The sequence below is a fragment of the Ictalurus punctatus genome, chromosome 28 (assembly GCF_001660625.3).
Source record: "Ictalurus punctatus breed USDA103 chromosome 28, Coco_2.0, whole genome shotgun sequence".
NCBI classification, from domain to species: domain Eukaryota; kingdom Metazoa; phylum Chordata; class Actinopteri; order Siluriformes; family Ictaluridae; genus Ictalurus; species Ictalurus punctatus.
The window spans coordinates 10,563,380-10,590,957 of NC_030443.2; the positions used below are offsets into that span (position 1 = coordinate 10,563,380).

At 38.7% G+C, this 27,578-nt stretch overlaps 2 protein-coding genes across 3 annotated transcripts in view; both read right to left on the reverse strand.

The window, feature by feature from the left end:
* Positions 1-874: 874 nt before the first annotated feature.
* Positions 875-12,072, reverse strand: hinfp (histone H4 transcription factor). Of its 2 annotated transcripts, none has more exons than XM_017460711.3 (10): positions 11,969-12,072; positions 10,596-10,803; positions 8,283-8,512; positions 7,637-7,736; positions 6,319-6,471; positions 5,959-6,036; positions 5,091-5,211; positions 3,259-3,397; positions 2,766-2,890; positions 875-2,643 (listed from the first exon to the last, which is right to left on the reverse strand). In XM_017460711.3, exons 2-10 carry the CDS (start codon positions 10,762-10,764, stop codon positions 2,295-2,297), a joined length of 1,464 nt encoding a protein of 487 aa, XP_017316200.1. In that variant the 5' UTR covers positions 10,765-10,803; positions 11,969-12,072; the 3' UTR covers positions 875-2,294. The 2 variants fall into 2 exon arrangements, with proteins under 2 accessions (XP_017316200.1, XP_017316201.1); XM_017460712.3 differs by lacking the exon at positions 11,969-12,072 and adding an exon at positions 10,921-11,962.
* Positions 12,073-17,700: 5,628 nt separating this feature from the next.
* The window catches only part of dpagt1 (dolichyl-phosphate (UDP-N-acetylglucosamine) N-acetylglucosaminephosphotransferase 1 (GlcNAc-1-P transferase)), a 14,008-nt gene continuing 4,130 nt past the window's right edge, over positions 17,701-27,578 (reverse strand). The window contains exons 2-9 of the mRNA XM_017460078.3: positions 27,241-27,361; positions 24,790-25,003; positions 24,484-24,630; positions 22,460-22,544; positions 22,136-22,324; positions 21,181-21,268; positions 20,900-21,055; positions 17,701-18,606 (exon numbers count right to left, since the gene is read on the reverse strand). Of these exons, the coding sequence (XP_017315567.1) occupies positions 18,541-18,606; positions 20,900-21,055; positions 21,181-21,268; positions 22,136-22,324; positions 22,460-22,544; positions 24,484-24,630; positions 24,790-25,003; positions 27,241-27,361 (1,066 nt within the window). The 3' untranslated portion in view covers positions 17,701-18,540. The remainder of the gene's footprint in view (positions 18,607-20,899; positions 21,056-21,180; positions 21,269-22,135; positions 22,325-22,459; positions 22,545-24,483; positions 24,631-24,789; positions 25,004-27,240; positions 27,362-27,578) is intronic.

Here is a 27,578-nt window from a genome sequence, read left to right on the forward strand (position 1 = left end):
TCACAAATCATTGTGATTTATAACGAATCACATGAAACCAGTATCCTCTGAAAACTACTAAATCCAAATTCTGAGCTAGAAATGTAACTGGTATCTCAAAATTTGCTGTATAGTGAAACTTGTAGTGATTCAGCCCGTGTGTTACCGTAAACTCATTACTGTATAAAATGCTCCAGAATTGACCCAAATGAGAATGTCATGCGTTAAATTTAGAATGCTTGATATTCAGGTTTTAGTTTCGAGCAATTAGACTGTGCCAAGGCCTTGGTGATATAAACAAGCCAAAGGGGAGGTTGGTTTTTTTTCTTCACAAAATCAAATGTCATGTGCAAGTTTTACATACCAACAGCATCTCAATTTAAAACATAACATTAAAAAAAAAAAAACATATTTATGAGAGATAATGATTAAAAGCCAATTATCCAACAAGATGAATATCTGAAACTTACCAAAGCATAAAATAAAAGTGTGAAATCTTTCAAATAATAAATAAGAACAAGGGTTTGGATACAATATACACTGTGCTTTTCCACATAACAAATGCATAATCAGTCTGTGTACATCACGTTCATGAATTTTTTTTTTTTAAATGAAAATAGGAAACAGATGTTTTTGTGTTGTTTTGACTCATTGCAAAGTATTCTTTTTTCCCAAATTGTTAAAAACTTGCTTCACCACAGAGTCTAGAAATGAAATATTAATGAAGCCAAATACAGATGGGGGGGGGGGGGGGGCTGACTGCAGTACACTTCACCGTAAACAGAGCCAACCTGGAGGAACAAGTTAGCTATTCTACATGCTGTGTTCTCTGGTTAAGATGTCTACTCTGGAACCTTCTGTTTCATAAAATATATGAAAAAATGGGAGCAACATATTCAGAAATAAATTTATTCTTAAATTTATATAATATTCTTAAAATTGTAGCACCTGAAAAATCCTGATGACATATTTTAGCCGCCATGTTGTCGTTTACAGTCACCCTTTTGCTATATTTTAAAAAGTAAATAAATAAAAAGAAAAAAAAAAAAAAAGAACACAGTAATCATTACATCAGTAATTTACTCTCTTCTTGATACTAGCTACCTAGTAGTTGCTGATGCACATCTTGGTCATTGAAGAGTTTAGCCCCAAAATGAAATAATGTAAAAGAAGCAAAAGAGAAATGTGAGTGCTTTCTTGTAATAGATATTATTTTAAAGCCATAAATCCATTTACATGTGATATCTTTTCCGTTTCAATACAAACGAATGAAAGCAATTTAATAAACAGAAAGTCATTATATACATTATCATATGAGTGATCCCATAACTAAATATATGTGAAGAATTTGCTTACTCTACTTGTCACAGTACCAGTGGAACCAGAAAGGGCATATCGGTGGAGCAGATCATCAATAGGTCAAATGTAATTCTTACTCAAGTCAGATAACCACCATTTTGAAATAACACTACCTAGCTAGACTTTCTTTTCCCAATGAACAGTACGGGACAACTTTAGTAGTGTCCTCATTCCCAAAGAGCAAGTAAGCCAGACCTTGTTTAAGTACCATTACCTTTGTGTGGAGAATGACATCACCACCCCATAATCTCCAGAGAACACGTTCCCCCCTACATATCAGAGATAATGCTATGTGATGGGAACAGTCACCAGGGTAGAAATAGCTCTGAATTCAGATTAGCAACCGCTCCCTGCCGTACTGCACTGTCTGCCGAAAAGGTGTTATTGGAGTTAATCAGTAGTATGCTTCCAATTAAAGGAGCAGTTTGTAACTTTTAGAGTGGCCTGCGAGGTGAACTGCAATTGTTTCTTCAACCAAACAACCTGCGCTTGAAGGTCAACAAAAGCCTGAAACAAAAAAACTAAAAAAATTACACTTTTAATGAACGGATATCATGATTAAGGGAATCTCTAAGGTCCTTCTGAAACTATATGATCACTGTATGTCCAGAAACACTGTACAAACGGCACCTTTATATCAAACCAAAACCAACTATTGTGCTAAACTGTACAGTGTGCTGAACGGGATCCAGAAACGAACCGTCCAAACTGCCTCAGGCCTGAGATAAAATTAAATAATAATAAAAAAGTAAGTTTCTTCAATCTCTCACTCACTCACACACTCTCGCTTCATACTCCAAGACGTTTCTTCTAAGAAATCCACTCACTTTGTTCTACTAGTGCATAAGACATAAGCAATGGACCTGTGCTTTTGACTAAGTTCTTTCTATTTAATGGACTTCGTTTCATTTCATTTGGGGCCGGGGTGTGTATGTGTGTGTGTGGGAGATATGGGGTTAGACCACCTCCATGCCCAGCTTCTGAGCGGTGTCCTGTAACTGTCGCATCACAGACTCTTCCCTATTCGAATCCACCTCTGAGGAAGAAGCGCCACTTGTGAGGTCCGGCAACACATTCTCTCGAACTTCTTGCATTCTGCAGTCTCTTTCTCGATCCCTTCTTGTGACCACTTTGGTGTTCTCATCTGCAGTTACAGGGAGCTCAGTTTCCCCTGACTCTGTCTGAGGAACAGATTCACTGCTGTCTCCATCGCCCTGTCGCTCCTGCATCAGCTGCTCAGTCAACTCTACGCTTTCGTAGCGGATCAGCTGCAGCCGCATGAAGCCGTCCTCATGCTCCTTATATCTAAAGGACAGACAAATAGAACACACACACACACACACAGATTCGAGTCTTCCTGTGGTAAAATCTGATATTAAAAAATGTAGAAATTAGAAATAGTTGTAAGAGAAAGGTAGTGTTTATACCTGAACCTGGGATGCCCTGAAGGCCATTTGAACTGGTGTTTCTTGCGTAGGTGTGCAGTGAGGTTATTCCCTCTGGTGAAACACTGCTCACACACATGACACTTATACCGTGGAGTGTAATCTCCCTAAACAATGCAACACAACCGATTTATTGAGTGTGTGTACATGCACACAAACAAACCAATCATTACCTTTTAAACAGTAAACTCTACCAAATGATTAAACAAATGATCAAGGGTTTTAAAAGCTGCCATACTACTACCTGCTATGAAGTTGCAATCCAGACAGCCTGCCTTGTTACTGGCCACTTTACCATACACAATTACCTGTTTTAGTCCACCTTGCAGATGTATAGCTAGAGCCCTGGCTGTACATGTAGATCATTTTGTTTGATAGATTGTTCCATAGGGCTATTCTAAAAAGACCTATAGTGGCTGCTTCTAAATAACAAGCTCAAGTCGTGTATGCTCCTGTAGGTATCTGATTGGCTCACCTCATGTACACGTTTGTAGTGGTTTTTGATAGAGTGCATGGAGCGGGTGGAGTAGTCACAATCAGCAAAGTCACAGTGATAGGCTGGTTCGCTGCTGTGCGTTTCCAGATGCTTTCGCAAATCTATCAAGTTCTTACAGCTGAAGAAACACGCACAAAGCACACAGATGAGCTCATACTAATGTAGAACTACACTATATGGCCAAAAGTACAGTATGTGTTTGCCCCTACTAAGTGTTTCAGCCACACCCATTGCTACCAGGTCCATGAAATCAAGCACATGCCATGCAATCACCATAGACAAACACTGGCTTTAGAATGAGCCGTACTGAAGAGCTCAGTGACTATAAATGTGGCACTGTCATAGGGTGCCACGTCAGTTCATGAAATCTTTGCTCTCCTAGGTCTGCCCCGGTCAACTGTAAACACTATTATTGTGTATCATCTGCATCTAGGAGCAACAATAGATCAGCCACAGAGCAGGCTGGCTGAGTGTTGAAGCTCGTAGCGTGTAAAAAGCACCTATCCTCCGTCTCCACCTATCCAAACTGCCTCTGGAAGCAACATCAGCACAAGAACTCTGTGTCTGGAGCATCAAGAAATGGGTTTCCATGGCTGAGCAGATGTACACTTGGCTGCAGTGGAGTAAAGTACGCCATCACTGGACTCTAGAGCTGTGGGAATGTGTGCCCTGGAGTGATGAATCATGCGTCACTATCTGGCAGTCCGACAGGCGTATTTTGCTTTGGCAGATGCCCGGAGAATGCTAATGCCAACAGTAAAGTTTGGGGGAGGAAGGATAATGGTCTGGGGTTGTTGTTCAGGGTTTGGTCAACGCCCCTTAGTTCCAGTGAAGGATCATATTAATGCCACAACATTTTAGACAATTTTATACTTCCAACTTTGTGACAAACATTTTGGGGAAGTCCAAAAGGTCACAGCATGACTGTGCATAAAGTGAGGTAATGGTTTGGTCATAAAGACATGGTTTTTACATGTCTGGTGTTTAAAACCTCCAGTGACCTGCACAGAACCCTGAGCGCAACCCCGCTGAACACCTTTGGCATGAACTGGAACATTACAGAAATTCTAAGGGTTTCCACTACAGATACCATTATAAACCATCAACTGTTAAACATTAAAACCACTACCAAATGGTTTCTTTTAAATGGTAGAACATATTAGGGTCATCGGTCCTTAATGGTACATAACTTGCCACCAATAGAAGGCCACAAATTACCAGTAGAGACCCATAGGGACGTTATAGTCTCCATTAAAACCAATACTATTCCCATTATAATCATTAAAACCATTACAAATTCTATGAGGGTTTCTATTTTTTTATTTCAGCAGGGAAGCTTCTTCGCCCGATATCAGTGCCATATCTCACAAATGCTCTTGTGACTAAATGGGCAAAAATTCCCATAGACACACTCCAAAATCTCATAGAAAACCTGGTCAGGCATCCACATTCTTTTTGCCACATAGTGTATCCTACACAGACAATAAATTGGATTATACCAATACATTTAAACATACCAATACATTCAAAACATACTGCTGAGTCCATGACGTGACATGAATAACTTTCGGCCTGCGTCACTTTCAGTGCCATGCTTAGTTTTATTTAGAGTACTCAGAATGCTCAGAGCATATAAGAACAGAGTTGCTATCACAGTACTGGATAGAAAGCCTTGCCAAAAGATACAACCACAATAAAACTATCAAGCATTCTTTTTTATTATTGTTTTTTACCAACAGAGCCCTAACCCACTGTGTTACTGGAAGCATGCTGGCGCTTGTTAATAGAGAGGCCACAAGTCATTTTGGTACCTGTACTCGCAGTAGTCACAGCTGTAAGGTTTCTCGTTGCTGTGGCGAAATTTGATGTGGTTCCTCAAAGAGGATGGCGAGGGGCATGTCATGTCACACAGCGGACACTTATAATGGTTTACTGTTCAGAGAGAGAACACATCCCATGAGCAGCAAACTAGGCCTGATGTATAAACACTGAATTTACAAACAAATGTGTGTATGCCAATTCACAAAATGAGATTAATCTTGTTCATCTTGAGTAAAAAAAAAAAACATGTTTAATAAAGCGAAGGGTGAATTTAAATACAGATAAATGCACAACTGTCCTCCAGAATTATTGGCACCCTTCACAGAATGAGCGATAAAATAAAAGTGATAAAATAAACCGTACACATAATAATTCAGATTTTACACTCAAACAATAGGAGAATCTTTGGTTTAACTAGAACTACTTTTTTAACAAGATAGAACTAGATTCTCTCTAAAACACATGTCCCAAAATTATTTGCGCCCCTAAGGATAAGTCTAAATAAATGCTAACTTTACTCTCAGTCCCCAAAAAATGGGGGACTGGTTAAACAATAATCATGTCATGACATATCGCTTTGTGTGTATTTCCTCATTTGTAAGTCGCTTTGGATAAAAGCGTCTGCTAAATGAATAAATGTAAATGTTGCTTCCCACGTTGTGTTTCTCTGGGGCAAAAAAAACCCCAACTTTATCATTTCTAAATGCAGGGGTGCCAATCATTTACTTCAGTTAAGTTGATGTACTGTCAGTGCGAGATTAAGCTAATTAACTAAAAGCACATTTTTCCAACTTATCTTTACCAAGGGTGCCAATAATTCTGGAGCTGATGAAGTCTATGCACACACAGCAGACATACCATGATTCCTCATGTGGTCTCTCAGCAGCCTCTCAGTGGCAAAGCGCTTTGAGCAGTGAGAGCACTGAAACCTTTGTCCTATGCAGAGACCAGCGTGCAGGAATAAAGATAAGAGATAAAGCGATAAAAGGCAATGTTATTATTTCCATCATCAATGATTTCATTTTATTTATTTATTCTTTAGAATCTATAACTGAGTATAAAGGTAGCGCGCGACAAGAGAGTTCAAATTAAGATTTATCAACACATTAAGAAACAAATATGCATAAATCACCTAACACCACCATAAAATGCTTGTTAATTACATAAACATTACTATATTTGTTGCTACCTTACACGTCATCCCGTCACATCCCTTACCCTCTATGGAGGTCTGTCGTCGGATGTGGTCGAAGAACTTGGTGTTGTTGGCAAACATTCCACCGCAGGTTGGACACGCCACCAGCTTCTCCTGAGTGTGACTCCGCATATGCTCCCGCAATTTAAACCGGCCCTTAAACGAGGCTTCGCAATCTTAAAAAGAAAAAAAGAAAAGAAACAAACAAACAAACAAAACAAAAAAAAAAAACGACAAACAGCTGTCACATCAGAGCAAAAAAGATTGTTTATATTGAATATACTAAACTGTCAGTTCAGATGATCACCTGGATTTGTCAGAACCTTTCAATCTCATTAAAGGTTGGTGTATAGCAGAATCATCAGATAAGTAGGAATATTTGCTACTACTTGCTTAATTGTAATGTTTGTGTTATAAAATGCATCAATTTTGGACGTATCCTAAATTGGTGACTGTGATTAAGAATAAATACATAGAATAAATACAAAATAAATACAGTTCAAGACACAGAATAGAACAGATAAAGTTCAAGAGATTGAGTTAATGTTTGCTTCTTTTTGTCGGTGCCAGATGGGCTGGGTTGAGTATTTCAGATACTGCTGACTTCCTGTACATTTTCATTTGTACAGAATGGTATGAAAAACAAAACAAAAAGTAATCGTCGACTGAGCATCTCAGAAAGCATGGCTTTTCAAGCCTTGAGGCAGATCTGCTGAAACAGAAGACCCCATCAGGTTCCACTCCTGTCAGACAAGAACACAAATCTGAAGCTTCAGTAGGCACAGGCTCACTGAAACTAGACAGTTGAAAAGACTGAGAACCCCCCGAAAAAAAAAATACAGTAGCTGGTCTTCTTCTGATCTCCAGTTTCGGTGAGTCCGTCCGACTGTAACCTCAGATTCCTGTTCTTGGTTCACAGACATGGAACCTAGAGGAATTCTCCTCTGACCTCTCTCATCAACAAGGTGTTTCTGCCAGCAGAACTGTCTCTTACTGGTTGTTTTTTTGTTTCACATCATGTAAACACTAGAGGTGTGCGTGAAAATCCCAGGAGATCAGCAGTTTCTAAAATACTCAAATCTGGTACAAACATCCCTACCACAGTCAAAGTCATTGACTATCAAGTTGAGTGGCATATCAGACCTGCAGTCTCTGACAGTGGAGTGTTAACGTATGCTCACTGGAATATTAGGCCTCACCTGGTCTGAACTGATCTGTGCAGGATTTTACACACTTTGCTTTGTTTTGTTTTTTTTATTATTAAAACTTTGATGTATATAAAATATGACACTCAACATCCAAACACTTATATTTCACACTGTGTTGATTAGGATTATTTACCTTTCCAGCCACAGAACAGAATGTTCTCCTTATTGACTTGTAGGCAATGTGCATGCATCTCCACGTGCCTGTAGAACCACTCGGGGTTATCCATGTTCGTCTGTGAAGATCAAAAAACACGACATGCAATCATCCAGTAGAATAATGTTGTTGGTTTTTTCCATAGTTTAAATAAGCACCTGCAGCAGCACTATCTTGTCTCTATACAAACATACAGTACACACAACGGCACACAGTCTTAAAATACACTTTTGAAAGTGTGCACTTTGAAAAGTGTCGCAACTCTTGCCTGTGGTAAATGGACTGTACTTATATAGTACTTTTATCCAAAGCGCTTTACACTGGTTCTCATTCACACACACACACACACACACACACACACACCAATGGTAGCAGAGCTGCCATGCAAGGCGCTAACTTGCCATCGGGAGCAACTTGGGGTTCAGTGTCTTGCCCAAGGACACTTTGGCATGTGGAGTCACGTGGGCCAGGAATCGAACCGCCAACCCTACGATTAGTGGACGACCCGCTCTACCACCTGAGCCACAGCCAATGTGGTAATTGTGGTAACTTTGGTAATCACACATATGCTACAGGTATTATAAGTTTCATTTTTTTTTAAACACAAAAGCGCACTCTCTCTCACATCACAATGCTCCCAAAGGCAGAGGAAGCTCTCCTGGACCTCAGGCACGATGTTGCGGTTCTGGAGACCCACTGAACAGTCACCCATGTCCGGATGAGCCTTGAGCATAGCCAACCCCCATTGCTTCAACTTAGCGTGGTAGCAGTGAAAGAGCATGTGCCTCAGCATCTCCCCATCAGACTCCACTGAGCAGAAGCCACAGTCCTGCCACAGGCAGCTGTGCACGTCCTCTGGAAAATAAAATAAATCACTCCGTCTCAGGTGATCTGAACACAAATATGTCTTGAATTTGTCACTGAATCCTAAATGGCACTCTGCTATAAGTCGGTGTAACTTGAGATGTTTTTTCATTAGATACTTTGGACGAGAAAGAAGAAACGCATGGAAAGAAACTACTGTGACAGGTAGTGTGTAACACGATGCTTTCTCGATGGAATGAGCGAGCAGGATGGCTACTGTGATTAATCTGCTGTGCTCCACATCTGCAGTAAGCAATATAAATATTTTAAAAACGTGGTAGCACTGTGCTGCTGAATTTAAAGGTCTCTTCCAGTAGCTTGAGGTCATGGTGGTCAAACTCCCAACCTACATTAAACAGCGACAATAAGTAAAATAATGATGGGTTCCGATCCCAAATGTGTGTTCGTATTGAAATAGTGCAAACTGGATTCCTTTGTAATCTTGCCGATGCTGAAATCTATCAAAGATTGTCTTTCACCAAGCTCATGTAAACACAGTCTGTGCATTGTAATGTTATTAAATGCAAATGTATTCTGTGGTTCAGCAGTTAACAGAAATGACATGAATTACAACAAAAAGACATGAGCTGAAACTAAACGGTTCTTTTTTCCACACGTTCTTTAGTGTCACTTAGTCAGCCATGCTCTTCTAACCATAACCGTCATTGCTTTGCAAATGTGAATTAACTATGTTAAAAACATCACTGATCTTTAAATTCAAATGCAGCACTTCAGCTTGCAGTGTGAAAGTACCCACAGAGCACTGATCAGCCATAACATTAAAACCACCCGCCTAATATTGTGTAGGTCCCCCCTTATGCCACCAAAACAGCTCCGACCCATCAACCTGACCTCTGACCTCTAAAGGTGTGCTGTGGTGTAGGTCACCAAGATGTTATCAGCAGATCCTTTAAGTCCTGTGAGTTGCAAGGTAGGGCCTGTATGTATCGGACTTGTTTGTCCAGTACATCCCACAGATGCATGATCAGATTGAGATCTGAGGAATTTGGAGGACAAGTCAACAGCTTGAACTCACTCTCATCTTCCTCAAATCATTCCTGAACAATTTTGCAGTGTGGCAGGGTACATTATCCTGCTGAAATCTAATATCTGCCATTAGAGAGTAGCTCTTCTGTGGGATCGGACCAGACGGGCTAGCCTTTGCTCCCCATGCGCATCAATGAGCCTTGGCCTGCCATGACCCTGTAAAAATATTAGAATAAAGATTTTATAATACAGAAATGTCGACCTTCTGAAAAGTATGTTAATTTATGCACTCAATACTTGGTCTGGGCTTTAATCCTTTTGCATGAACTGCTGCATCAGTGCGGTGTTGCATGGAGGAAATCAGCCTGTGGCACTGCTGAGGTGTTCTGGAAGCCCAGGGTGCTTTGATAGCGGCCTTCAGCTTGTCTGTATTGTTGGGTCTAGAGTCTCTCAGATTCTCTATTGGGTTCAGGTCAGGCAAGATGGCTGGCCAATCAAGCACAGTAACACCAAGGCCAGTAAACCAGTTACTAGTAGTTTTGGCACTGTGGGCAGGTGCCAAGTCCTACAGTGGAAACTTCACACTGGACTTCATGCAGCTTGGATTCTGTGCCTCTCCACTGTTCCTCCAGACTCTGGGACCATGATTTCCAAATGAAATGCAACATTTACTTTCATCTGGAAAAGAGGACTTTGGACCACTGAGCAAAGGTCCAGTTCTTTTTCTCCTTAGCCCAGGTAAGACACTCCTGTTTCTGGTTCAGGACTGGCTTGACAATAGGAATGCCACACTACGACATTTCTGTATTATAAATTCTTTATTCTAATATTTTGATTTCCATGAGCTGTAAGCCGTTATAATCAAAGTTAAAACCAAAAAAAAAAAAAAAAACACTTGAAATATTTCACTTAATGTGTAACAAATCCAGAATATATGAAAGTTCCACTTTTTGAATTACGGAAAAAAAAAAAAAAAAAAAAAAAACTTTTCCACGATATTCTAACTTTTTGAGACACACCTGTATATCCCACCCCTTGAGAGATGCCACTGTAAGGAGATAATATTATTCACTTCACGTGTACATACCTGGTATATCCGGGTCCTCGCTCTCTGCAGCGAGGTCTTGGTAATGAGTTTCCACATGCTGACAGAACTCCTCCATCCCACCGAATGTCTCCTGGCACGAGCCCCACTCACAAGCTAGCTCAAGCACAAACTCCTCTCTACGGAGGGCGCGCTTGCCTACTGGAGCCATCACTTAGTGACTAGCTAGATGTTAACCTTGCCCAAGCATCTGGAACACACAAAGTACTTCAATGTGAACTATGACAATATGCTATCAACCACAGCTCAACAACAGATTTCTGAAATATCACAGGAATCGTCGGTACACGTTAATAATTTGGCCTACCTTATCAAACTGTCCAACCATGATGTGCTTTTATACTGTAGGTCTTCATAAAACAGTAGCCCACAAATATAATGATACTGAGTTTTTATTGATCACATATACATACGCACAGTGAAATTCTTTTCTTTGCATACTCCAGCATGTTAGGAAGCTGGGGTTAGAGCGCAGGGTCAGTCATGATACAGCGCCCCTGGAGCAGAGAGGGTTAAGGGCCTTGCTCAAGGGCCCAACAGTGGCAGCTTGGCAGTGCTGGGGCTTTAACCCCCGACCCCCTATATCAGTAACCCCGAGACTTTAGCCAAGCCACCACAAATGTGAAAATGAGAAATTTCTTCTTTGAAAATGTCAATAAAAACTAGAGTTAGCATATTTTTGGTATTTAATATGATCTCGTGATCAGAAGAAGAAGAAAACAAACAAATAAAAAAAAACAATCCAGCATGCAATAAATAAAGAAGTGTGAATTTAATGTGCGTGTAAAACTTAACCGCGCATGCGCAGAAACACCGGTTCCATTCACACTCAGAGTAACACGAGGCTGAGTGGAGGTTAAATCGTTTAATACACATACAGTACGTGGACGTTAAACGTAAATAACATTAAAATCGATTCTCTGCTCATAAAAGACACAAAATGATGTATTGCAACAGCTGTAACACAGCATTTCTGCTATATCGCCCACCTCTAATGTGAACTAATGTACAGTACTATGCAGGTAATCTGGTAATAGTGCTTACTGCGACATACATACAGTATACAAAGATTATCTACAAACCAAATCATTTCACCTAGACCAAGAACACCTTATAGATCAGGTGTAAATATAACCGAATTGTTTCTAAATACAAAAAAAGGTTACGCCCTGCAGTATTATATTGCCGTAATACAAAACGAGCTAGCAGGCTAGTTCGCACAAACATGGTCAGGTGGCTCTATTGTAGGGGATTTTGTGTTTACGCCCTGATTATAAATGAAGCGAGACACTTCCCGCTGTATTATTTATGTGGTTAATCGTTTAAATATTGTCCAACTGTGCAAAACAGCTCACCTCATACCACTACTTTGGACATTTCCTTTCTGCATCCCATAACAAACAAACGAATCGCACACATCCCCGCCCCTTGATATCCGAGCCAATCGGACTGGCCTACTCAGTCCGCTGAATATATTCTTCCCCTGCGTAAACGCGTCGTCTAAAGCGTTCCGTTTCTCATGAGGCAAGTCACACAACATAATGGACGCGGCTTTACGCTCGGTTTGAACTGTGATGTGTTAAATAACAATACGTTTTTAAATCCTTTTTTTTTTTTTTTTTTTTTTAATTATTATTAATAACATTCGATCATGTGGAACATCATACAAGTCCATGTGAATGAGTTGTTGCTATGGAAACAATAAAATATTAGAACGAGCACGTTAATATTAATCAGTGGTTTTCTTTGCAGTCAGCACTGTTATTATAGGAAATTAATCAACAACCTTTGTCACGTTGGCGATTTCAACAGCACCCATTCAAATAATATGTACATATAATAAAAATTATCAATATATGCATAAATACACATCAGTATTTATAAATGCTGTTACTAATGTGCATATTATTAAATTATTCATTACTGATATGATTTGTCATGATTTGCATGACAATGTCTAACATTTGAAAATGGAGGGCAATTACAGAATATCTGTATATACTTCAAGGACCTAGGAAAAGAGACTAACTTATGTAATACAAGCCATCAGGGTTGGTTAATAAGCAATAGATTCAAAACATTCAGACAAAAATCCCACACATTTCTCAGTCACTACCTTGTGATACAACCTTCCAAGTGACTTTACAGACTAAATTTAGCTATTGTATTCATCACATTTTTATTTTCACGTTCATATTGTTAAATGAAACCAAGTTGTATTGTGATATTCATCTGATCAGTACTCACATGCAAAAATGGATGTAAAACCCGTCATTTAAATTAGTGTATATACAGTGTATATTCAGGGTCTGTCTCACTGATTGATTTAATCCAAAGTTCTGAAGTCGGGCAATGTGATAATGTCTTAGAGTGCAGAATATTTCTACCAGAAGCCTGATCAGGTAGATGGTATGATTGTCAATGCCATCTTGGGTTTCAGCAGCATGGTCTGCCATGCCAATTCCAAACACACACCTGGCTCCAATATGTGACAAGACTCTGTACTGGACATGGGAGAAGACACTCTTCCTTGGTAGGATCCTTGCTGGATCCTGCCTGTACCAGGTCTGTATCACCAAAGGATGTGCAGTTCCCTGATGATCCTGGGGCTAGGGCCCAACAGCTTGTGCTCAGATGTTTAAATGGCTTTGAAATGTGCAGCAGTGGGATTGTTACACCAGCCTCTTAGAAATTATGATTCAGGTTATAGGTTCATGTGTTATATGTATGTTAAATATATATCTGTAATTTTCTACATTTTTAAAATTGAAAATCATTATATATGATGTACATTACCAATTATCACCAATGAATTATAAAACTAAAATTCAGGATATTTTCAAGTACTGTTAATAAATTAGACTATACCACCTCTTATAACAGTGTCTCTCCTTTGTAAATGTTTATTGTTATCAATGACACTTATCATTACAGTTTTAGTATCTTATGGTTATACTTACGTTATTATACGTTATGCAGATATCCTCCTTTGTGTATGTATATGTATATATACCATTCATCAATATAGCAACTTAAATCAACGATCAAATGTTAAAATAACAACAATTGAAATTCTAAATCTAAGTTCCAAATTCAACATTAAATAAACATGGAATATATGAAATTATAATAATTTGCTTACCACAACTTCATACCGCACTGAAAAATAATTCAATGTGATCTTGGCTAAATTTGTACATAAGGATATATCTCAAGGTTCAGGTCTGTAACAGATCTCGTATCAGGCCCCGAACAACCTCAATTCCTGACATGAGACCAGCTGTACACACACGACTGCAAAAAAGTGTACTATTTCAATAAATTCCATCCTAGTACTTAAGCATCTTATCTATATGTTGTATACAATGACTGTGGGATAAACTGCAGAATACTACATCTGTATTCTGTGTGTACATCTTTGTTTGGGAAACTGAAAATATGGAAACTACCTAAGTTAAGAACCAATTTCATTTAAAATATCGTAGATTTGTGTACTGTAGTAAAAACTGACCAAACAAAGTGAAGATCATAGAAACTGCCTATGTCAATGTGACGTGTCTGATGTCCATGCAAATACACTGTGTCTGTGGTACTGTGTTGCCTTTTGGACAGGATTTACAACCTAATATGACACAATACTCATCTATGAAATGTAATGCCGTGTTCTTTGGCTTGCTGATTGCGATAATTATAGCAATTCACGTCAAAACACTGTGCCCCTTGGCTCAGTTTGGGCTTTTTCCTTGGGTACATGTGATCTGACGCCATCCTGCCAGTAACTATGGACTCCATGTAGCACTGAGCAAGATGGCGGCTCAAGTTCTCGCCTCTTTATCACTGGTTGCGCTATGATTGGCCATTCCAGTGTATTTCTGGCCCTGTGTGTGTGTCTTCCCGTGCTGCGGGCGTCCTGGGACTCCAGGTTCCCCGTGACCCAGTAGAATAAGCCGTATAAAAGATGGATGGATGGATAATATTACGTTATTGTGAGGGTAGTATGTTGACATCCAGTATTGGGCTGATTTGTCACCCCTCAGACAGCTGCCAGATGTTTAAACATCTGCCTACACAAGAAACACCATATAAACCAGTTAGATAGTCTGTCTAATTAATGTGACATGAAAAACCCATCCATTTTCCATACCACTTATCCTACACAGGGTCACAGGGGAGCCTGGAGCCTATCTCTGGACAGGGTGCCAGCACAGTACAATCACACACTACAGACAATTAGGAAATACCAATCAGCCTACAGCCCATGTCTTTGGACTGAGTACCTGGAGGAAACCTCCGAAGCAAGCTCCATGCACACAGGTCAGTGGTGGGATTCAAACCCCAAACTCCAGAGTGCTAACCACTAAGACATCATGCACCCAGATTAAGAAAACACTCCAGTATAATAAACCCCAAAACTCCTTCAGAAGAAACACTAGTGCTGGTCCTGATCAGAACGTTAGCTTGACAGAAAAAAATCCCAGTACATTTAGTGCAATGTGGTGTGTAATTCTTAAACGTGCTGTATGCAATCAACTGCCTTTGAATTTTACTCAGAATAACCTCCAAGTTCCTAATCAGTCTGGCAGAGAAACCGCCCTTCTGATCATTACTGAGAAGCTTCATGCGCTAGGTTAGACTCTCCTGTCCATCCTCATGAGTCTTGAAATTCCTGGCACAGCATGGCATTGGTTTGCTTCTTACCTGGAGGTATGCTCATAGAGGGTGACATTGAGGGGATCCACATCTGCTCCATGCAGACTCTCCACTGGCGTCCCACAAGGATTAGAGCTGGGTCCTTTTCGGTTGGTGAGGGCAGATGCTGCTGCTTCTGAGTTTTTAATACCTGTTATGCCATTCAGATTCCCTCAGACACTCTGCAACCTTGGACAGTTCTGGACAACCAACAAACTGTCCTTCTAACTTCACAGCACCAAAGTGACTCAGTCATCCAGGGGGATATGGGAATTTCTATACATAAAGGCCACTCAGCTGCTTGTTCAGTCTCGTCATTTTAAGCCGACTACAGCAACTCGTCTCTGCGCACTATCCGATCTGTGCAACTGATCCAGAACCTTCCCAAGTTCTCCCATATCACCATTATGTAGTCGTCAGCATCAGATTTAAAACTGATGCTTGCCTAGCAAGCCAAACATGGATAAGTGCCAACCAAACACTTATCATATCCTGCTCTGCACCACACTATCTCTAGCATGGCTTCTTTGGATCCACCATCTTTCAGGATGAAAGGAAGACATGCATCAATGCTGTTTTCTGTCCTGGCACCCAGGTGGTTGAATGAACTTCCTCTAAATGCCAAAAAGCTGAGTCACTGGCTGTCATCAAACAGAGGCTGAAGACCTACCTCACCACTAAACACTTGAATTAGCACTCTGTTTATCTATTTATCTATTAACTATATGTTTGTCTCTTTTTTGGTTTCCTTCATCTTGTACTTATCTCCTCCAACAGTGTTTTAGCTCAATGCTACTATTAGTCCCTGATGTGTGCTGCAACTTAAACTGACTGACAGCACAGAGTAAGTGTAGTCATAGTTTAAATATAACAAACTATTGCTAGAATTGTACCGAACACAGACAAGTGGAGTCATACAAACCGTGAAATGCACCATTGCTGTTATAATAAATATCAGCACTCTTGAAAACCTGCTTGTCCAACCAAATTAGTGGACTGGAACTAGTCGTATAAAAAGAAGAACTAAAGTTATGCTAGCGCACGTAGACCCTGTTACTACAGAGACACTTGTATACATATACAAACATACACAGCAAAATACCCAGTGTTGAATTAACACCTAGCATGTTTAATTAACTCATTCAGTTTTCATGTGTGTCGAATTGAACATGAATAAACACTGCAGGTGTTAATTCAACACTGGATTTTACTATGTACACTAATATACAGTGCTCTGCTGTGAACCTTTTTTTTTTGACTAATGTCAGAATTTAACAGTGCCATGGAATAATAATTAGAACAATTTTCAGCATGCAAAATGGGCTAAGTGATTTTTTTTAAAATAATGTAATCAGTACATACATAGGCTATAATGAATATGTGAATTAACAGGCAGCAATAAAGCAATGTAACTAGCAGGAAATGCATATGAAGTGAAATTTGTATGATATGTATGCGCATATCACATACATTCAATCTCATTTCATTCATTAATAAATCTATCAGGACCTCTGAAGGAACTATTTAAGGAAATATGTCTGTAAAATTTGAAATGAATATTATTTAAATGTTAATGATTAAAACACAGGGCATTTGTTATTATTATTGTCCTTGGGTAATACACAGCCATGCATGGAATTGTGAGGATAGATTATATTTCTGACATCTGGTATTTTGGGGTGCTTTGGTCACATTGATTTGTTCCCCCTATGTATGTATGTATGTATATATGTATGTATGCATGTATGTATGCATGTCTGTGTGTGTGTGTGTGTGTGTGTGTGTGTGTGTGTGTGTGTGTGTGTGTGTATGTATGTATGTATGTATGTATGTATATGTTGCACAGACAGCTGGCAAAAATCAACCAACATAAGAAAACACCACATAAACCAGTTAGTATCTCTTCCTAATTAATGTGATGCAATGTAGTTAAGAAAATCACAATATATAGTATATTTACAATATGATCTATATTATGATATATTTCAATATCATTAAAAAAAATCTACATAACTCAAATTTCTACATGACCACCTCCTCAACAGATTACTGATGCTTTATCCTGATCAGAACTTTCAGCTTGACATAACTCCCCAATACATTTAGTGCAATTCGATGTTTTCTCAAATCGCTGGAATTGAAACCTTGATAACAGACATGTTATGTACAAACTGGCAATATTTTAATCCAAACTGGGTGCAAAAGTGCGATGCCAGTCATTAAAATGGGGAAATAAAAAAATAATTCATGGGGGGAAATGACCTCACCTTGCAATCCCACCACAAAATAAGCCCTGACCATGAAATATAATCTGTTGATTAAATCCCATGCTCAAAAGTGCCACCATATAAAATAGTAATAAGCACAGTCACATGTTAAAACAAATCTGCAAACAAACTTGTTTTAAAATTCTTTAATTTGAAATCAACCTCTCTATTAGGCGAGTATATAAATCATTTCTGATACATACATCACCCCGTAGCAAACATATGCATGTCCATCGAAGGTTCAGTGTTACTTTATATGAAGAAAAATAGAGATATGCATATAATAGCTTAGTATTCACCATGTTTTACACCAGAAAGAGTAAAGAACATCTTCACTTAACCACCATCCCATATTTAGGTTTCTGCTGCTCGGCATTTCATTTACAACACTGGAGCACGAAGAATAAAAACCCAAAGAATTCAAATTTCAAAACTTCACCATAATGATTCGGTCATAGAAGGTAACTGGTATGAAGGCTTACTTCTACCTTCTTTTTAAAAGTTGCATGTTTGGACAATTCGAGTGCAAAAATAATGAAATTAGTATCCTTCTTCCAGTTAAGCCAAAGAAATTATTGCAGATATCAATGTAAAGACTGAGTTATTTGCTTCAGTGACTTAAACTTCACACCCCTTTTCCTTAATCTGATTAGTAATGTTTCTATTGAGTACATTCCTGCAGTGTCCTTTCCCTGAAAGCCAGATGGACTTTTCCCGAAAGCGTTTAGACAGAATTTATTCCACTGTATAACATCAGAACCAAGACACTGATTCTACAATGGACCAGTGAACCTGTAGTAAGAGTAAGTGGATTGTAAACACATCCCCTGTGTAAGTGGGAATAGAAGCAGACTTTTAATCCACCATGACTATTAATGTTTTTTGGTTTGTTTTCTCTTCCAAAAAAAAAAAAAAAAAAAAAGGGAAGTAGAAGCTGTCTTCTTGTTCCTATGCAGTCTCTTGGCTTACTGCTAGACATCGTAGAAGAGCCGAACCAAATGATACCGAATTCCAAAAGCAATGACGCTCCCAAAAACCTGTGCGAAAGAGTAAAGTGTGAGACAATTAACCCTTATCAATGGTTAAAATAATAAAGCACAATATATTACACGTAATGTAATAGACAAAGAAAACAATATAGAAAAATAATCAACAATAGGCTGATGTGATATGATACAGCACAAAGCAGTTATTGTTACTGCCTTGAGACTGATTTTTTTCCAATAACAGCACTTCCCTAAGTGTTTTATTCCTCTTAGACCACAATAATTGGGCAACGATTACAATTTATTAATTAAAGAACTACAAGTCATCCATTTATAGTTACACTTGTGAAAAAAGTTAGTCCCTGTTATCACTTGTGTTATACTGCTATAAACAGTTCTCTCACCAGCCTCTCTTTTTCCTCTCGTAACAACTCTCTTAAGTTAATAAAACAAATAATGCAGCTTGTTAAGTTACTAAGAAACTGGAGAGTGCAAACTCCCCTGCCTTGAAAACTCTCCTGTGTGGAAAACATAACCGAGTGTTACAATCACTGACAGTTCAAATCCTTCTAGAAATGTTCTATAAAATAAACGTCTCCTAACAGAAACCTTCCCCAAATCAATGTTTTTTTTTTTTTTTTTTTTTGCTAAATAACACATTTTAATTCATTTACTGACCACCATATACAGTCAGGCCCATAAATATTTGGACATTGAGAAAGTGATTGCTATTTTAGCTGTCTACCAGGGTATACAGGAGTCAAAATGAAGTAATCCAAGTGCAGACTTTCAGCTTTAATTAAAAGGTATTTACATCCAAATCAGGTGAATGGTGTAGGAATTCTACCACTCTATATGTGGTCCCCCCTTTTGAAGTGACCAAAAGTAATTGGCTGCTCAGCTGTTTCATGACCAGGTGTGCGTTATTCCCTTATTATTTCACTTACAAGTAAGCAGCTAAAAGGTCTAGAGTTGATTTCAAGTGTATCAATTGCATCCGTTACAGTTAACTCTCAATATGAAGTCTAAAGAGCTTTCACTATCAGTGAAGCAAGTCATCATTAGACTGGAAAATCTAAACAAACCCATCAGAGAGGTGGCAAAACCATTAGGTGTGGCCAAATCAACTATATGGTACATTCTTAAAAAGAAAGAATGCACTGGTTAGTTCAGGAACATCAAACGGTTGGCGTATCTATATCAAAGTCAACGATAAAGAGAAGATTTCACCAGAGTAAATACAGAGGGTTTACAACAAAACATGATCCACTCCTCAGCCTTAAAAACAAGAAGACCAAATTAGAGTTGGCTACAAAAAATGTAAATAAATACATAAAATAAAAAATAAAAAAAGCCTGTACAATTCTGGAACATCATCCTATAGACAAATGAGACAAATACCGACTTGTACCAGAACGATGGAAAGAGAAGAATATGGAGAAAGTAAGGAACTGCTCATGTTCCAAAGCAGACCACGTTGTCTGATGGCATGGGTATGTACACATGAGCCAGTGGAACTGGTTCCCTTGTATTTACTGATGATGTGACTGCTGACAAAAGCAGCCAGATGAATTCTGTGCACAGAGCTACATCAGGAGGTCACCAACCCTCTTCCTTGAGATCCACCTTCCTGCAGGTTTCATCTCCAACCAAAATCAAACACACCCGTTTTAGTTGATCAAGAACTTCTTAAGGCAATGATTAGATAGTCAGGTGGGCACGACTATGGTTGGAGTTAAAGTCTTCAGGAAGGTAGATCTCCAGGAACAGGGTTGGTGACCACTGGGCTACATGTGCTGCTCAGATTCAGCCACATGCTTCAAAGCTCATTGGATCTCACTTCACTGTGTTTTTGTTCAAAAACAACCCAAGACTTTTTAAAGGCAAGGAAGTGGAATGTTCTGCAATGGCCAAGTCAATCACATGATCTAAATCCAACTGAGCATGCATTTCACTTGCTGAAGACAAAACACCCCAAGAACAAGCAGGAACTGAAGACAACTTCAGTTGGCAAAGCATCACCCACAAACCCAGTATCTGGTGACGTCCATGGGCTCCAGACGTCAGGCAGTCATTACGTGCAAAAGGATTTTCAACCAAGTATTAAAAATGATTAAAAATTATAATTTAATTTATGTTTGGGGGGGGGGGGGGGGCACATACATATAGTGCATTAATTCCTACTCTGTTCACCGAATTTGGATGCTAATAGCATTCATTTAAACATCTTCTGACCAATCAGATTCAAGACTTCCAACAGCGCTGTAGTATAACCAACAATAAAGGAGATGAAATGAGAACAGGACCCTAAGGTGATACAGAGCAATCGGACTTTCACCCTCACCTGTATTAACAGCATAATGGCTGTGAGGTTTCTCTCATGGGTGGGCCCGAGTATCTTCAGCACTAGATTAATCAGGGTCATGTTGTTGCATTCGATAAACTCATCGTCTCCTTCCTGACCCCTGCGCACATCCAGCAGCCATAATGTTTCTGCCACCTGCAGGACAAGAAAAAAAACTGCATCCTCATTCTTAATTCATTTTATTCACGGGTCAACAAACTGTATGACAACAGAGCTTGGATGCCGAGTTCATATACAGACGATTGTGTACAGTGTCTTACCTTCAGTATGAGCCGTCCTAACCTGCCAAGGTCCTTCTGTTTAAACTTCGAGTAGCTCATCCCGAGTTTTCCGCTGTCGTGCTGCAACCTGCGGCAAATTCATAAATGCCCTCGTTTTACTGATCAGCTCGAATAAAACAAATTTACATGAAATTAAATTGAAGGAAGAAAGACTGTCCTGCATTCAGCATTAGTGGAATAGACTAGCAAAAAATATCTACTTGATACAAGTCATGGAAGTGTATCTTGACCAAAATATTTCCTATAAATAAATGCCTCCAACCTCATCTAGTTCTTTAGTAATGTCAAACAGACTTGATGATGTGGCTTAAGACACAGTGTGACGTACTGTAATCTATAAACATAAACAAAACTTCACAGTGTAGCTGAATGCTGGAGCAATATGGGCAGCCATCTTGGACACTTTTTCCTCAGCGCAGGCTGCTATTATTCTGCACACATGGTAGGAGGAATTGAACTGGAAAGTGGAAAGTATTTCAGATGATTGTGCGGTTACACTTTTAAATGCGGCCCTTAGGAGCTTAACAATGTAATCAGAACCAAAAAGGACATGATTTGAGCATGCACATGTTGCATTTTCAGTTGAATCTGGAGAAACCACTTGAATCATTCATTGTGTTGAACTATTTCAATTGCTTTTGGTTGATTTGTTCATTGCAAACAGCAGTGTTTGTCATGGGGGTTTAATCATTTTGATTGTAACTGTATTTATGGAGTACACTTTGGGTAAAAGAAACTTGCGTTATGTGTTAACCTTGTATTAACCTAGTCAGTCCAGTGCAAAACTAAAGACACCAAACATGTCTCTATTAAGAGACATACATTTGATTTTGTAGCTTTAATGTGTTTGCTTGACATTTCCTGTAAAAACAGTGATGTTTATTCTTGACGAATTAAGCTTTGCAGCAGCAACGAATAAAAATGACTGCAGTACCTGGGCAGGCGATGTCTGGGACACGGAACTACATGGAAGAGCTGAGGCAAAGAGTAGATAAAGTTTATGACTTGAGGGATGAAGAAGAGCAGCATGGTTTTGCTGAAATGGCCGAGGATCCCAACCACAGCGAATGTCATCCCAGCAAAGTAACAGAACGTGTCCCCTACGAACACAGACGATGGGTACCTAACGGAAAGCAAAAACACAACAACGTTGAATGTAGGAGTAAAGAGTAATAGTTGAGCTTCCTCTAATTGTTCTATACCACAATAAAATGTGTGGAGTTGTATGCGATGATACAGGAAAAGACATCAAACTAACCAGTTGTGGTAGAAGAGAGCCAGCGTGGTGAAAAAGAACGGGATCATGAAGTACAAAGAGAAAACATGGTCATCTCTGTAGTCTCCTGTAACATAAAGTGCATGTTTGTTTTTTTTCTGTATAATATGTTTACACATGGAAGCCATGAACAACAAGAGAAACACATCCTGCTGAGGTTTTATGATAGAACAAAATGAAGATTAATTAAAAAAAAAAAAATATATATATATATATATATATATATATATATATATATATATATATATATATATATATATATATATATATATTTTTTTTTTTTTTTTCAAAGAGTATGTTTTATCCATTGCAGGAGAGATTGCATGTGAAAAGATGGTTACAATTTAAATACTCTTTTATGCTAATACAATTTACCAATCTGTTTATTATTAGGCTGAGATTACATGGGGTATCAATCATCATCAAAAGTCACAAAATGATCTGTTACTTTAGACAGGATTATGTTTTAGAATGAGCGCAGGTTTGTGCCAGTAACTGTGCGGACTTATAATAAATAAATGAATATTTAAAAAATGAAGAAATTTTTATTTCCACAGTGTTTACTCACATAGCAATAATAACAACAATAATAATAATAGCACATTCTTATCAAAACTATAAGTTCAAATAAACCATAAAGCATACATTTTCAAGTTAACTTGTCTTACCTGTCAGAAAACTAATACTAAATCAAATAAACATTACTGATCACGTTTGTTTATCATTGAAAGGCCATGGGTGCGTCTCAGTTAGCTCCCTAGGTCGTGAATCGGTGTATCGTGTACATGAGGTGGGCCACTGGTAAGGACCCTGGCTCGATACACACTGGGACACTGACGACTCAATTTCCGGTGACATGACTACGTACTCCTGCTGTAAAACTTTACCACTGGTGTTTCTCAACAACAGACAGGACCGATATCTTTCTGACATTATGTATCATATAAATTTGTTGGCTTAATCACATGCGTGTGTGTCTTGGTATTTCAATCAGGATCACACACTAGCTAGTGGATTTTTAAAAAAAAATCATTAAACACTTAAAAGTCATTAGACTCAGACAAACCGTATATAGAACGTCAAATAAAGTTAAAAATTCACTAACGTACTGCAAGTTATCATTTGAGAGCAATAACGACAATAACAAGCTACCTTGTGTCCCCCCGTTTTTTTTTTAAGCTGAGAGGCTTAAGAAAATATGACATCATTTCCAGTAAGGGAACATACTGATGCTCCCTGGTTTTTGCGGTGCATTGTGGGATTTTTTTTTTTACGGAGCGAACGTTCCAGTGCACTGGAAGGATTTTTTCCCCCCGTATAATGGCCGACTCCCTGATCAGTGTCCTGATTACTGAACTAGGCAGCTGATTGAGATGCACCCGAAGTCTCTTTTACTTTAATTGATTTGAGAGTGCATACCTTGATGAGTGAGGAGATAGGAAGTGCTCAGTGCTCGCTGAACTGAAGTGCTCTCACATGCGACAGTTTCTCTGCAAACTTACTTCACTACTTCAGCCTCGTAAGCACCTTTGTGTGTGCAGCAGCTTTTGCTTATTTTTAATGATCATGCTCCAAATTTTTTTTAAAGGTTGACATAACCTAGGCCAGTTAATACAATAGGATGCTTTTTGTATAGGTTAGGCATGATATCTATGACAATACGTTCTATTTAACTATAACTAGATGCTCAATAATCAAATGATTTTCCTCCATCTCTACTCTCGTACAGTAATTCCCAGTACTTTACTATGATACACTATGGTGAATTATAATATTATTTATGTCGCAATGACACTACAACGGGTTTTCTATGGTATCTTATAGTAACTATGCTCATTATATTCTTGATGATGGCATTGTTATAGTTTTACTTCTCATGTTAATAGCTATATTAGTAATGAAACTACTAATGACAGACACACCATGGTTAAGAACCGTGTTTTATAAACAATACTCATTTTTCTGATGGCTAGTTTGGTTGTTGCAATATAAAGACAGGGATTCACCATTGAGCTCCAGTACATTGAAGATGATGATGGAGCCGGAGATGAAGAGGGCCTGCCCGGACTCGATGCCATTGATCCCGGCCAGGATGTTGATGGCATTCGTGCAGAACACAGCCAGCATTCCCATATATACATAATACAGGATACCTGGTAGGGCAAGGCAAATGCAAATCCTTAGTAAACCAGGATAACAAACATCGCTGCACTTTCAGAATATTAAACAGTGTCGACACATAAGACAAGAAGCAGCGGTTCTATGAGTTATACAGTATGATACACACTGAAGACATAGAAGTGTCAGCTAACCCAAGTCGAGGTGCATCCCCAGCAGGACTCGGAACGGTTTGGGAACCACTATGACAGTGTTGCCGAAGTTGGTGAAGTAGACCATGAGGAGAGGCAGTGAGGCCATAGTGGGCAGCAGCAGCTTGTGTCTCCATTGCAGGTTGAGCACATCGTCAGCAAAGCCGAGGAAGATCATGCAGCAGATGGCAAGCAGCGCACCTATCAGCTCCACAAACTTTAAACAATAGGAAAATCAACAATAGAACTGGAACAATGCTTTAGATTCTATGAGAACATTTGGTAAAAAGAGTAGTGATCGACCGATAATCGGTTTTCCTGATACTTAAGCGTTTTTCCATAATCGGTTATCAGTTTTGTAATATTGGCTCTACAGATAAATGGCGCCAACCTGTGGGTGTTTTGAGAATTGCGTGCAGGACCTCGATTGTAGCACTGAATCTGAGGAGAGACCAGTGTGCGCAGGTAAAGTATACTTCCTTTGCTTTAATTAACATAACAGCCATTAATGTGTGTAATTAAATGTGTTACATAAATGCTTGATACGTAGTTTAAGCGGGTTGTTGCTAAGAAATCGAGATGTAGTCATGTAAAATCTGTATACCTCATCGAAGCTTTTATTTTAAAAAAAACAAAAAAAAAAAAACTCTTTAATAACAGTGCACTTGATTTTTTTAAAACACTCTTTCAGACTCCTCTATTTATTGCTGTATATATAAGAGTTTTGATTTGTACGCAAGGAGGAAGTGAAATTGACAAAACTGTTATAAATATAACGGTTTGTTCAGTTCAGTGGTGTTGTTATCATTGTCAAAAACAGAAGTAAAACAAGAAATAAATATTGGTTCTGCATATCGGTTATCGGGCACATAAACATGCAAATAATCAGTATCGGTTATAACAAAATCAATATCAGTCGATCTCTAAAAAAGAGTAATAAAAAACCAAAGCGATTAAGTGTTCATTACTTTGGTATCCTCAAATAACACTGAAAAATGCGTTGACATTTTTTTAATGTCAAGTCAAATGTATTTGAATACTTTATTTAGTTTCTTATGATTTATTTGATTTGTTGATTCACTGAGATATACAAAACAATCTCTAACTTTTTTTCTCCTTTTATAAATGTGGTTCTCAGTGTACTGAAGTTTGTTTGTTTTTTTCCCAATGTGCCATGTCTTTCAATAAAAATATTTAAAAAATAATAATAATAATCTGATTGGTCAGAAGGTGTTTCTATGACATCAGCTCGGTACAGCAGTCACAGGTTCATATTCACGCTCTGGTTTTAATATGCTATCATTTCAATATAAACAACTTATTCACAAGGATTTGTATGGTAGATGCTCTACACGAAAATATTTTTTGAAGCATGGGGAAGTTTTGCGACATGGGAAAGTGAGCAGGATGCATTTTTTTTGTATTAACTTCAGGAGAGGATGGAAAAAAAAGAAAAAGAGAGGCTGGTGACTGATATTGCTGCTATAACATTCTTTATAACAGGAATGAACTTGTTTTGTGGACTTTCCACAACATTAAATGCAACTATTGATAAAAACTGAAAGAATGTGCCCGTCCATCCATCATCTATACCACTTTATCCTGTTCAGGGTCACGGGGGAACCTGGAGCCTATCCCAGGGAGCATCGGGCACAAGGCGGGGTACACCCTGGACAGGATGAAAATCCATCGCAGGGCACACAATCACATACACACTCACACACCCATTCATATACTATGGATACTTTGGACAATCTGCCTACCATGCATGTCTTTGGACTGGGGGAGGAAACCGGAGGAAACCCCTGCAGCACAGGGAGAACATGCAAACTCCGCACACACAGGCCCACGGTGGGAATCGAACCCCCAACCCTCTATGTGTGAGGCGAACATGCTAACCTCCAAGCCACCGTGCGCCCACGTGCATGTGTTATAGAAAATAATCAACAATATTACTGGTAATAGTGACTCCTAATCGTTTCGAATCACACAACACCACCCCATCTTGTTTTAATCATTTCTTATTCAAACAAACTAAGTAATACAGAATTGTAATTAAATAAGAAAAGTTAAATGTTTGTGCCCACTGCGTGCCTGGGAGGATGTAAATCAATCATCTGTAATATTAATATAACGAGTGACACAGAATTATCTTGTGTGTGTTAATGAGGAGATGACATCAGTGACATCAGTCAAATATTTGTAAAACAGTTCAATAACGTTAAAAAAAGTGGCACTAGAATAAATATAGCCTAAAATACAAATTGTACAATACCTATATCTATCTATTAAGGTAAACAATTTAAGGACAACCCGGCTCTTTGTAACACAATGTTTGCAATTAAACATATTCTGCTTAAGTGTATGAATTCAGAAAAGAAGAAATGAGAAACTTTTTTTTCTTTTTATTAAATAAACAAAGTGGTTTCCAATTTGTTTTTTTCCTGCTCTCACCTCATTATGAGGGAAACGCTGACACTGCTCTCCCACAAAGCAGCTGAGGAAAGGCACGGGGATGAAGAGGAAAAGGATGATGAGGAAAACCGTGCCACTGATCACGCCTTGAGATTCGGGCCTGAAAGCACAGAAAACTGGGTTTAAAAATTGTTTACAAGGATGCAGTACGTTTATCAAGGAGGAGGCAGTGATGCACCTGATATATTCAGGGTTTTTTTGGTGATGTCTTTTCGCACATACAAGGAATTGGTTGTTACTGTTGAACACAATGTATACATATGTACAGTCTGGTCCATAAGTATTTGGACAGTGACACAATTTTTGTAATTGTTCCA

Excerpts from the sequence above, each read along its gene's own strand:
- hinfp (XM_017460711.3), bottom strand. The coding sequence starts at position 10,764 with ATGGCTCCAGTAGGCAAGCGCGCCCTCCGTAGAGAGGAGTTTGTGCTT. Across the intron at positions 7,737-8,282 it reads GCCTTTGGGAGCATTGTGAT|ACGAACATGGATAACCCCGA; the intron begins GTGAGAGAGAGT and ends TGATCTTCACAG. Across the intron at positions 6,472-7,636 it reads TCTGTTCTGTGGCTGGAAAG|ATTGCGAAGCCTCGTTTAAG; the intron begins GTAAATAATCCT and ends TTTCTTTTTAAG.